Source organism: Rhinolophus sinicus, linkage group LG04 (genome assembly GCF_036562045.2).
Source record: "Rhinolophus sinicus isolate RSC01 linkage group LG04, ASM3656204v1, whole genome shotgun sequence".
Lineage (NCBI taxonomy): Eukaryota > Metazoa > Chordata > Mammalia > Chiroptera > Rhinolophidae > Rhinolophus > Rhinolophus sinicus.
Window position 1 is genome coordinate 154,218,795 of NC_133754.1, and position 13,639 is coordinate 154,232,433.

Here is a 13,639-nt window from a genome sequence, read left to right on the forward strand (position 1 = left end):
GTGCAGAAGAGAAAAGATAAGAATTGTACTTGATACCATGGGAACAACGAAAAGCCACTGTAAATTATTTCCTAGAATTTCTAATTCCAGTTTTATTCAATGAAGTTTCCAGAGTTTTAAAGCTAAAAAAATAGAGAACACATACAAATAGCTATTTAAGTGGTGGAGACAAAGATTTGTACCTAAGTCTATCAGTCTACATAAAACACATTTTACAGCTGACCATTGAAAAGCTTTGGAGGTTAGGGGCACCAACCTCCTCACAGTCAAAAATCCAAGTATAACTTTGACTCCCCCAAAACTTCATTACACTAGTTGTCCCTTGGCATCCATGGGGGATTGGTTCCAGAACTCCTGCAGATACCAAAATTAGCTCAAGTCGCCTGTGTATGTAATACGGCATACATCAATGAATACAGTCAGGCTTTTGCATCTATGGAATCCCAACCATGGATCAAAAACACTACAGGTATTTATTGAAAAAATCCCCATATAAGTGGACCTGTGCAGTTGTTCAAGAGTCCACTGTATTTCCACTAAATATACCCCGTAAATGGATCTCAAATTTTAAGGAGTCTGTTAGAAGTAAAACCAAAGCATATCTACCTCTTCTAAAGGGAGTCAAATATATGGTGATGCAAGGAGAACTGACTTTGGGTGGTGTAATCAATGCAATATATAGATGATGTATCATAAAATTGTACACTTGAAACCTATGTAATTTTAATAACCAACTTCACCCCAATAAGTTTAATAAAAGTTTAAAAATACTAAAGCATAACCCAATTTAAAGAATGCAATAATTATTTTTTATCTTTAAACTGAAATAATGAAGTTAATAGCCCCTTCTATAAGACGATGTCCTATTATTTTTAGAATACTTACTTATAGTAACAAATGTCAGTCCCCACACGAGTCCACCATGGTCTGGCATTTAATGCTTCCTGAACCGAATACATAAGTGGTTGCATACCTTTGATGAAGACAGAAAAAGAAGAGAGAAAATTCTTTTCAGAATTTTTGAGTTAAGAATTAATTTTGCCATTGTAGAAAGCACCAAACATTCAGGAAGCTAAAAGAAAACAAATTTCTGTTTGTAGTATGTATTAAAAAAAAAAAAATCTGAGAAATTTCTTTAAAATCTCCTAAGTCAATCAAATGATATGCTTTAATAACCAGTTTAACTAAAGTAGGATTACAGCTTTTATGAGTGAAAAGTTACCAAACATTTTTCTATTACCTTTTCTATATTAGATTAAAAATGAGTGAAAGAGTAAATAATATATAAAGAAATAGTGTATGATCACCCCTCTAGCTCTCCATGGATTATCTACAATGAGATAAGGGAAAAAATGCCACCAAAATGGCATGATAACTGTTTTCTTCCTCAACCTTCTTCATACAAATATTTGTTTACAGCAGGGAGGAGGAGGAGGAGAGACTGTTAACAAAAAAATAGGATTGACTATATAGTATATTTTCTTGGGCAGTTTTAGAAATATACTTCTCACATGAACTTTAAATCATTTATCCAGTTTCATAAAAGAATGTACTAGGTTTCTAACTGGACTTATTGAAATTCATATGTTAGTTTTAGAAAGGGTGACAATTTTTATTGAGATGTGATTTGACTTTCCTTAAATTCTAACTTAAAAATATAATCATTTTAATTTTCTTGCTATAGAACTGTTTTGTCAAACTTATCTCTGAGTATTTTATTAGTCCGTAGTTTCTTGGGTATTCTAGGTATGTAAATCACACCATTTGTAATTTAAAATATTTTATCTTCTCTTTTAGTATTTATATCAGTTACTTAATTTTCTATTGTTATTGTATTTAGAGAAATGAAACAACCTCAAAAACGATTTTTAATACAGGGGCAAGAACAAACAACTCTGTCTTGTTCATAATTCTAATCAAACTGTTTTGCCATTAGATGAAATATTTATCAATTTTTTTTTACGTATCAACTTTATCATATTTAAATAATAAAAAGAGCTAACATTGAATAATTTCTATGTGCCAGTCACTGCTTAAGTATTTTGACATGTGTTGACTCATTAAATCCTCACAACCCTCTGTAGTAGGTGCTGTGATTATTCCCATAACTGGAGTAGTTTCTTCCATAATTCTTATTACACTTAAGTGTTTTAATTATTTTATCAAATGTCTTTTCAGCATCCACTAATAGAATCGTATGGCTTTTCTCCTTTAGTCTTGATGCAATAAATTATGTTGATAGGTTTCCTACTGTGAATAATCTTTGTATTCCAAGAAAATACTATTCTGTTATTAGCATGATTAAATTAGCTAAAATCTCATTTAGAATTTTTGCATCTAAAAATAGTATTTTTTAAACAGTTACCTTTACGAAGTATTGGTATAAGATTACACTAGTTTCAGAAAAATATATTTAAAAGCTGTCCATCATTTGCTAAAATAAATAAAAGCAAAAATCTATTTTTTAAAATGTAAATATAATTCAGCTGGAGAGTACCACTAATAAGTATTTTTTAATTTCCTTTTCAACATTTATAGTCTGCTCAGAATCTCTACTTTTTAAAATCTATTTCAGTATTCCTGTATTTCGTTTTATTTCTATTTCATTATTTTCAGCATTTAAAAAAAATCATTTTCTTCTCTTTCTTTTGGCTTATTTTCTTGTTTTTCTAGTGTCTTGAATACTTAATTTATTTTCAGTCTTTTTTATTTTAAATAATGCAAGGTACTAAAGGCTTTCAATTTTCCTCCAAATAATAGTTAGCTATGTCCCATAAGTCAATAAAGTGTTCTCATTTGCACTACTTTCTAGATCAGAGCTGTCCAATTGAACTTTCTGCCAGAATGGAAATGTCATATATCTGTACTGTCCAATGTGGCAGCCAGCCACCAGCCATGTGTGGCTATTAGGCACAAGAAGTGAACTTAGAGCCACTAAAAAACTAAATTTTAAATTACTTGTACATTTAAACAGCCGTTATGTGGCTAGTCACTAACATATTGAACAGCACAGTTCTAGATAATCTATAACATCAGTTTTAAATGTTCTTTCTCTTCAGGGTATTTTTTTATTTTGATTTTTTAGGAAGAATATCACAAATTTCCAAGTACCCATTTCTTTGTTCAACTCTTCATTGATTTCTACTAATATTTTGGATCACAGAAAAGGAAATCTGTAAAATCTCTGGTGACTACATTTAACATTGCTGTACTCATGTGGTATATTTGAAAGTTAACAGTCTTAAAAGTTCTCATCACAAGAAAAAAAATTATAACTGTGTGGTGATCATTTCACAAAGCATACAAATATCAAATCATTATGTTGAAATGATAATGTTGTATGTCAATTATATCTCAATAAAAAAGGATTTGTGATTATTATAGCAGCTTCAAGGATTGTAACTTGTACTCGTAAATACACATCTATTCAGTGCTTTTGACTTGACTTTTTCTGTCTGACATTAATATCATCTCTTTTGCTTTATTTTATTTGCATTTGCCTAGTTTACCTGTCTAATCATTCAGTTTCAACTTTTATTTGTCATTTAATTAATACACACACACACACACACACACACACACACACACACAGTCTCTCTCCCTCCCTCCTCTAATTGTGGAATTTTCAATATCTGATTTCTGAGGATATTTTAGCTCATTCACATTTAGTTACAGACATACATACATCTCATTTCATTCTTCCCATCTTATTTTCTTTCCACAATTTATTAAATGTTTCTTACCCTTCTTTACCTTGGTATTTTACTGGCTTGGTTGCATGTCTGCACATTTCTTTTTCTTCTTCAGTCATTTGGAAAGCTTTCTATTGTGCTTCCCATCCCAACAGGTATGATTAACTGATATTTCTCTGATACTATATCAAATTAAATAACGAAGCAATCCCACCAATACAAGTTAACTTTCGCTTCTCCCATATCACTCCCTTTAGAACATTTTTACTTAACATTTTGTAAATTCTAAGTCTTCTATCTTGAGATCATTTTCCTTATTTATTTTTCTCAAAGAGTGCTCAGGGGTAGCATATTTTCTGATTTCTACATACAAAAAGATGTAGTTTGTTGGCAGTGACAAACGACATATTTTGCAAAAGACATGTGGCTGTCCTCTAACTTCCAGTGCCACAGAGGATAAGTCCAATACTAACCTGATTTTTCCACACGCAGAACAACATAGTCATTAATAGCAGGCAATCTGCAACCAGACTACCTGGGTTTGAATTCCAGCTTCATCACATCAATGCATGATCCTGGGCAGATTACTAAACTACTTATGCCCCTTTTCCTCTTCTGTAAAATGAAGCCATTTGTTGTGTGCATTAAGAGTATCACATGTGTTAGCGCTTGAAGAAGCCCTAGCATGTGGTAATTAATAAAGGTTATCTGTTGTTATTATTACATTAAGTAATCAGTTCATGTAAAGGGAAAGTATGTTAAGATTTTCCTCTTTATACTCGAAATGCATGCATTTCACTGGTACATATAAAAGATTCTTGTCTTTCTTATTTCTTTCTAGGATTCAGTGAGTCATTTCAATCTGAAACCTCAATCTCCTCCAGACACACAAAACTCATAATAACAGTTAACCATAGTAAGGTCGAACAACATTCAGGCTGAGATCAAAGGGCCCATTAGATTTATCTGAAGTGTTCTCATTTTATAAAAGACAATGTATTCTTACATTACTTTTAAAATGACACTTAATTGTGGTCACAGTGAAGAGAGCTATATTTGGAAATTCTGACTATAATAAAAACCATCTGAACAAAACAGGTTGCCCCCAGTAAGAATCAAATCAAATGAGGTAATTTGGACTGAATAAAACCACAATCTACTCTACCTGATATAGAAAGACTATATTTGAGTTGGATTTAGTCATTAGCCAAAGGATAAACCTTTATGTACATAAAACAATATGCTAAGAACTGTCAATAATGTCACTTGAATATAGACAATCAAAATATATAATTACCACAGTGAAGCCAACATCCAATGGCACTAACCTCTAATAATATCCAAGTAAAAGTCAAAGATGTATTAAGAATATGCTCAGTACCAGGCACAGATACAAAGAAAGACAAGGTGTTCTAGGCCCTACTCATCAAATGTATTATGAATCACAGATTCATAAAATTTTCAAGTTGAAGCTAACACCCTCATTTAATAGATGAGGGGGACAAGAAAAGTTTAAAATGGAGCTCAAATACCCTGAGGGCACCTATCACAAGCTGCATATGTTATCTGGACTCAGTAACTCTGTGGAGAAAAAAAATACATGCTTCTAGTATATGGCTAGTATTCACAGCAGAGGTTTATACTAAAAATAGGGAAGATCAGATTTTTGGTCTGGAGGATAATGGCAGCCACTTGAATCCGATGGGAACTTGTCAAAAGGACACACAAGCCAGCATCAACATATTCCATGGGCCAAATCTTGGGCAATTTGACTGTCCAATAATGATAGCAACAAATTATAACTCACTGAGTAAAATAGGAAACCAGTCCTATACTGATATTAACATTGAAAGCTTGATGAGGAACAAGATATTTACATAATTTAAAAGTAACTACACACAGAAAAAGAGTAACTTTACAATGGAAAAGACTAACAGACATCAACTTAAGTGATAAAATTACTATTATGAGTAATAGAACAAACAAAATCATGTGTCACCAAAACATCACTTCTGTGATATTTCTGCCAAAGATGCCTAACAAATCAAATCATAAGGCACATGGGACAACTCCAAATTGAGACCCATTCTACAAAATAAGAGTCCTATAATTTTCCAATGTCACAGTCATGAACGTTAAAGACTGCAAAATGGTTCCTGGCTAAAATAGTCTAGAGAGACTTAACCAAATACGACATGTGGTTTGAGATGAATCCTTTTGCTATTAAGGATCTTATTGAGAAAACAGGTGAAATTTAATTGGGGGGAGGGAAGTCTAAGGATTAGATGGCATTCATGTATCAATGATAATTTTCTGATGTTAATAGTTGTGCTATAATTATACAGAAAATTCCATTGTTTGTAGAAAACCTACTGGAAGAATTCTAGGGTGATGGGGCATCATTTCAGATGATCAACATCTGAATAAAGGGTACAACGTGTAAGTTTAAAATTGTTTCAAAATAAAATATTTAGAAAAATTGATGATTATAAATTGAACGAGAGTCTTCTTGATATATATCTTGTGCATATTCATTTTCTGTTTCTAATGGGATCTTCTTCGTGGTTCATCTATCCATTGCCTCATTAATTTAACAAATATTTATTGAACTAAATGCCATGCTATAAATACAGTGGTCAGCAACAGAGACACCTTCTCCGATTTCATGAAATTTACAAACAAGTGGTGGGGATGGGGAGAGAGGTATTAATAAGCCACACACATAAACAACATAAAACTGTAAAGATCACCCTAAAAGAAAAAAATTACAAGGAACATTTTCAAGGGGACTAATCCAGTCTAGAGGATCAGGGAGGAAGACTTCCTTAATCAAGCTATAGCTCGATTCGAGTAGGGAATTTCAAGTAGGGAATTAACTAATGTGTACAACTGGGGATGCTACATACTAGACCTCAAAATTCAATTTTGTTGCCTGGTTCCACACATGTTCAATTTATGTATGAAGGTGGTTAGAAATACTCACATATCTGGAAGACACTGGAGGGAGCGAAAGAAGGAGGAGAGAAAGACAGTGCAAGAGCCTTCCGGGAAGCTTGTGATGAAAACTCCACGTTACTAAAATGCAAGACTGCCATCTAGTGGTAATTTGAGCAAACCCCTTTCAAGTAATGAGGGGGGAGGGTGATGGCTTACAACAGATATAAACCGTAGCACTATCATATAGTGACATACATTCTCAAATATAAATTCACAAATAAGATGATTTATTTGTGAGAAAACTAAGTATTTAATATAATTGCCTTAAAAATTCCCCAAGAAAAGGACAACTTGGGAAACAAAAGCAACAGTAATTCAGCCTCCTTTGGTGGGCATTGACAAAGAACAAGACCTCTTTTGGGCACATTCTCTAGAAACCAACACTTAAATACTTCCACAAATAGTATTTCCCAATCAAAAAACAAAATAAAATTACAGACAATAAGCTTGTTTTCTAATTAATGTTATTTCCTGGTTTCAATCAAGTGTGGTAATTAAATAAACCCTTCCAGCTAAAGAAGTTCCATTATAAATATTTCTGGTCATCAGAACCATCCCTGAAGTGAATTCAAAATGAATCCGATGACAATAACATTAACTACATAGCTAGTTATAATTTCTTAAAATGTTGAATTCTAGTTTATGAAAATATTGCTACCCCTTCCTTCTTCTAACTCTATCCATGTTAAAACAAACCAAGATCTGCTTTATGTTGTATTAGTTTAAATCTTATGATAGCTTCATTTAAAAAATTACATCTATCTAACAGCTCCTTCTACAGCTTTTACCAACAAATATATGGAAATCAAAAGAAATCTCAACTGACAACTTCTTGTCAGAATGTGAGAGGAATCTATACTAAACTTACTCATAAGACAGAGTAGGGCTGAGAAAAATTCAATGCAAAATATGCCTCATGATCTATTTTTTTAATATACATATTTTGGATTCCCACAACTAAAGAAGTGTAGCATTTTACCTAGACATCTCTTCAAGAATACCAGATAAAGAAAATAAAGAAGCATACAAATAAAAAGCATAAAAAAAAATTTCTATTACAAAGAGCATTTTCAATAGGTTATAAATCACATATTAAAAGACAAGAGTCGAACAACAAAATGCAACCTCTATTTACAAGAAACAATACACAAAGATATATCAAGCAAATTTAAAACAAATGAATATAAAAATAGAACCCAGGGCAAAAGACACTGAATGGGATAAATATGACTATTTTATACTGTTAAAGGGTATACACAAAAGTAATATGGACAAGTTAAAAACTTCTATGTGCCAAATAATATTGCACTAAAATAGAAAACAAATATTTTTTTTAAATGAGGGCTTGACAGAAACACAACAGAACAGAAAGACTATATCTTTTAAGTCTTAGGCAGACAGAAGATAAAAAGTAAACAAGGATACGGAAAACTGAATAAACAGATCTATAACACTAAATTAATATACATTAAATTATGTAGCCAACAAAGAATACATATTATTTTCCAAGGGCTCATGAAAATAAATACTGATCATAAAAAAAAAATTGCCCCAAATCATAAATTTCACGTCTGTAAACAAAATTGAAATTTGAAAATGAGAAAAATTTTAACCAAAATAATTTAACCAACGAAAAATATAACAAACCCTTTCCTAAATAATTCTTGACTCAAAAAGGATACCAAAACTACATACAATTAAAAGCAATCTAGAAAATAACAAGGAGGTCTTAAAATCACGGGTGGGGATACAGAATTGAGTTGTAATCAAGAGCAAATTTAAAACCTAAATGCTTGATTATTAAAGAAAAATAAATTTAACTAAATAAACTAGTAAAAAAAAGTCAACTGCAGGGAAGAGAAAAGGGAGAAACAAACAAAAAGTAATTTTAAAGGAAATAATGAATAAAACCAAGAGCAAGGTTTTTTAAATAACAAATTAAAACAAATTAGGTTTTTAGCACAGACACAATAAAAGGAAAACAAACAAGCAAATACAAATATTGCAGATATCATATAGAAATTCTGCTAGTGAATTTTGAAAATCTAAATGTCACTTACATGAGAAAATACAAATTATCAAGATTGCTTCAGTAAGAAATAGAAAACTACACTATAATGAGTCACAGAAAACTTAAAAAGTTATCCAGACACTCACTCTCCCACCCAAAAGGGGGCACAGAATCAGACAGATTTAGGGATGCATTCTTTCCAAATTTCATGAAAACGTATAAATGCTATTTAAACTGCTCCAGAACACAGGATGAGGAAATAAAAACCTTTTTATTTAAGTGTTCTAAGTCAGCATCCGCTTGCTTCCAAGAGTGAACAAAAATAGTTCTCCGAAAAGGAAAGTGACTTGTCTCACTTATGACCAATGATATAAAACCTTTAAACAAAACACTAACAAATCAAAAATTGTTCTATATTAAAAGATTAATTTACATGGCAAAGTGGACTTATTTCTGAAACCCAAAGATGGTTTAATATTAGGAATATTATTAATATAATACAGCACATTAACAGGTCATAGCATTACATGATAACAGCACATTACCAGGTCATAGCATTACATTAGATTGATAAAAGCAAAAACTAAACTTCTGATTTTTAAAACTTAGCAAACATAGAAATTCTTTATTAGGAGAAAGAATATGTATCTCAAAATAAGAGCTATCTATCCAAAAGCAATAAAACAATGAAAGATACACAATATAACTATGAATAAGGAAAATTCTAGGGACCTACCAACAAAATCCAAAGTGTCAACTGCAAAACTATGAGAAATATTAAAAAGTTCAGTGAGGAGGTAGATTTTCAAGTAAACTTATAAAACTTGATAGCTTTCTTAATTATAAATAATAAGTTTGAAAATAGGAAGGAGTACTCTTTCGCAACAGAAACAAATAAAAGTACATAAAATACTTAAAAATAAATGAAGGTAAATAGAAATGTATAGAACTTACAAAAAACAACAACACTAAACTAAAAACAGGTGAGGGCATAAAAAACTTGAATAAACAAAAATATCCACCATCTTTATAAGCAGCAAGACTTAATATAAAAAAATTCAATTTCTCCCAAATTATTCTACAAGTTTAATGCAATGGAAATTTTGGGGCACTTAATAAAATCATTCAGAATAAACTATTCAGGAAAAATAAATCGGTAGAAAAAGCTTTTAAATTGTTTTTGAAAAAGACCACAGGATGTTAAACTATATTATAAAGTAATTTAAAAAGTGATACTAGAGCAAAAATGATGTTACACTAGACTAAAAGGTCAGAATAATTAAAAATCAAGTGGTACTAGAGCAACAAACAGTCCCCAAATAAATTCTTGGTATAGTTAAGACCACAGCTTCTGAGAATTGTGGTGTTTAAAATCAAAGGGAACATATAATATGACTAAGAGGTCAGAATAATTCAATCCAAATTCAAAAAGTCAGGAAGTATGAGCAAGTAATACCTAATCTAATCTAATGTTTTTACTAACCTGACCATTTTCTATGACAGCTACAAAGAGAGCAATGATGTACATTGTTTTCCATGTTTCCCACCCGAAGTCTTTTACTAGAGGGTCAGGAACGAGTTACAAATGAGTTATAAAGTAAATATTTGACAAATAACTCAATAAATTCATCAACAACATTTTAAAACGCATTGGAGAATGAATTCAGTTGTAGTTACTTAACTACTAATAGGATTAAGTTAGATTCCAATTCACTGAAAATAGCACAATAAATCCTGGATGAATTTAAACATAAACACTGCAAGAATACCACCAAATGCACTTCAAAAAAAGCTGAATTAATGTTAACACTCCTACCAGCGCTCTAAGTACCATTTCCCCCAGTCTTCAGAAACATATGTTCATTTTCTTTGAGAAATACTACTTGGAGGAATTTATGGCAAAACAATAATCAGAAACAAACACAAATACAAATAATTGCAAATATCTACTGCAGCACAGCTTATAATTTTGAAAAACTGAAAAAGTCTTAAATTCCCATTAACCTGTTATCATTTAAATAATTATTATACATTACTAAATAAGCTATTATACAGAGATTAGTAATGATGTAGTTCAAAATATTTAATGACATGGGGAAATGTTTTAAAATATATAGTAAAAAAATAGTTTACAAATGAGTTTTAATATTGTAATCCCAAAGCTATAAAAGGATAAAATTTAATTTTAAAATTATATAAATGTGACTAAGTTTAAGGATGGATAACTAACTGCTCAACATTAGATTTTCTCTTCTGTTTCCTTCCTAGAGTCTTTTAAACTGTTTTGAATCTACCAAGTTTCCCATATTAAAGATCCATTGTTTCATAATCAGAAAAAAAATCACATATATAACTGGCAGATAAAAATAATTCCATTCCTGTGAATTTGTAACTAAATAATGATACACACAAATATTTAGTATAATGTGTACCTCAGTATTATTTAAAATAGATAATACTGTAACTAGAAACAAATGTCCAACAAAGAAACCTTTGGATAAATAAGTTACAGTACCTCCATAGGCTGTCCATTAAACTCTGTTTCTGAGGCATATTCAAAGACCAGAAAAAATGGTGACAATACAATGTTTGGTTAAAGTATAGATTATGAAACTGCATGGATCATGAGCCTTATTTTTTAAAATAAATACATAACTACGTGTATGTAAAAATCAAATATTGCATTATAAAAAAAGGCTGGAAGGAAACAACAAATGTTAAAGTGATTATCTCTGGATGTTGATGGTTTTAATTATCTTCTTAACACCATTCTGTTTTCCAAATTCTCCACAAAATAAAGTTTGGAGAGAGTGATATACATACAAGAATATCCAACGGGCACGAGGTAAGGAGGAGGGGATATTAAAAAATAGAGCAGCAATCTGTCTCATTGCTTTGATTTACTTTTAGTTACAGAATTGTCTTCATTTTAAATTTAAAATAACACTAAAGGGAGAGATTATTTTATTTATCACATGGAGGTACAGATTTTTTTAAAAAGAAAAGCGTCACTCCAAAATACATGCTTTTACTTTAAAAAATTAAAATATTTAATGAAGTTTAAAGTAGTAAGAGTATTATTTTATCAGAATGTATAAATATAGTTAGTAAAAATACCATCCACCTCTAGCATTACAATATGAAAATTATTATTGACTGCCATTTCAGCAATCTTTACATTTTTATATTTTACTCATAAGGAGCACAAAATACAAATACAATTACTTTTACTTACTTGTCCTGTTCTCCTCTAAAATATTATGTTAGCATTATACTTACAAGTTAAATAGGGAAAACACAAGATTCTTTCCTTGTTTTAGTATTTTGAATGAGTCAATTAAGGTAATTTTTAAAGTAATATGAACAATTTAAGGTCAAAAAACAAGTATTTCTAAGAAATACAAGAATGTGAAATAGATTATCAAAAATATTCCTATCCACTATTCATGAAAATCAATATAACCACTGAATTTTTAGTCAAAATATACAGTCAAAAAAATGGATCATTTAAAATTAGATTACATAAAACATTTTTAAAACTTTAAAAAAATGTTTGTAACTAAACCAGATATTGTGCTACCTAATCTTCTTATAATTGTTACATTAAATTAGTGAATCTGACTAAAGCTTTCATTCCATACATGTGAAGTAATTTATCTTAAGTATACAATTTCCTACTTTCCACATAAATAATGATAACTAGGAACAATCTTTTCAACTCTTGAAAGCTTCAATTTTCAGAAATGCCCCCTTAAAGAGCATCACATTCATGCTTTTAACAACTTAGAACATTTATTTGTAACAGATGATTATGGCATAGCATGCCTTAGTTGTTAAAAGCTTTTCAATTCATACAACAAATGATTAAAACCTCTGAGATTTTATAACTTGTCATATTAATATACCTGTTTCTCCTCAACCCACAATGTAAGTAGGCTTTTTGTATGCCAGAAAAATTTCTTTTCTTTTACACAAAAATTATCATCAGATTACATACTTGAAAACTAATGTTTCAATTTTAAATTACTAATCTGAAGTTTATATAATTACATTAATATTATCTTCCACTGATATAGTTGACTATAAAGACTGATGCCTGACAAACAACCCTTAGTTTTATATTTATTAAAATAGTAAATACAAAGTCCTAAATGAGGTATAAATTTAATATTTTTGCTGGTAAAACACCAGCTTTTAAAACTGCCTCTTATGAAAAACAGTAGGAAAAAAAAACAATGAAACAAAAAGCTGGTTCTTTGAAAATGTCAATAAAATTGACAAACCTCCAGCAGGATTGACAAAGAAAAACAAAGAGAAGACACAAATTACTATTATCAGGAATGAAATAGGGATGATAAGGGATATCACTAGAGACCCTGAAGACATCAAAAGGATAGCAAGGGAATACTCAAATAACTCTACACCCATTTGACAACTTAAAGGAAACGGATCAATTCCTAAAAAGCACACACTACCACAATTCACTCAAGATGAAATAGATAATTTGAATAGCCTTAAAACTATAAAAGAAAAATTGAATTTCTAATTTAAAAGACTACCAAAAAAGAAATCTCCAGGCTCAAATAATTTCACTGGAGAATTCCACCAAATGGTTAAGAATCAACATCAAATCTACATAAGCTTTTCCAGAAAATAAGACGGAACATTTCCCAACTCCTTTTATGAGGTATTACCATGATAGACCAAAACCAGATATAGTACACACAAAAAAAGAAAGAAAAAGAAAGCTCAATTACTCAATATCCCTCCTGAACAAAAACACAAAAATTCTTAACAAAATATTAGCAAGTATACACAATGATCAAATGGGGTTTAATACTTGCACGTGGATTTTTAAAAGGCTGGTTCAACATTGAGAAATCAATCAATGTGATATAGCACATAACAGGCTAAAGAAGAAAAATCGTATGATCAAATC

At 30.5% G+C, this 13,639-nt stretch overlaps 1 protein-coding gene across 7 annotated transcripts in view; it reads right to left on the reverse strand.

The window, feature by feature from the left end:
* The window catches only part of AGTPBP1 (ATP/GTP binding carboxypeptidase 1), a 150,024-nt gene that overhangs the window by 41,296 nt on the left and 95,089 nt on the right, over positions 1–13,639 (reverse strand). For all 7 annotated transcript variants that reach the window (XR_012495819.1, XM_074330623.1, XM_019750135.2 and 4 more), the window contains one exon: positions 886–973. Coding sequence is in view for 6 of the 7 variants with exons in the window: in XM_074330623.1 (XP_074186724.1) it covers positions 886–973 (88 nt within the window). In the remaining variant the exon portion in view is untranslated. The remainder of the gene's footprint in view (positions 1–885; positions 974–13,639) is intronic.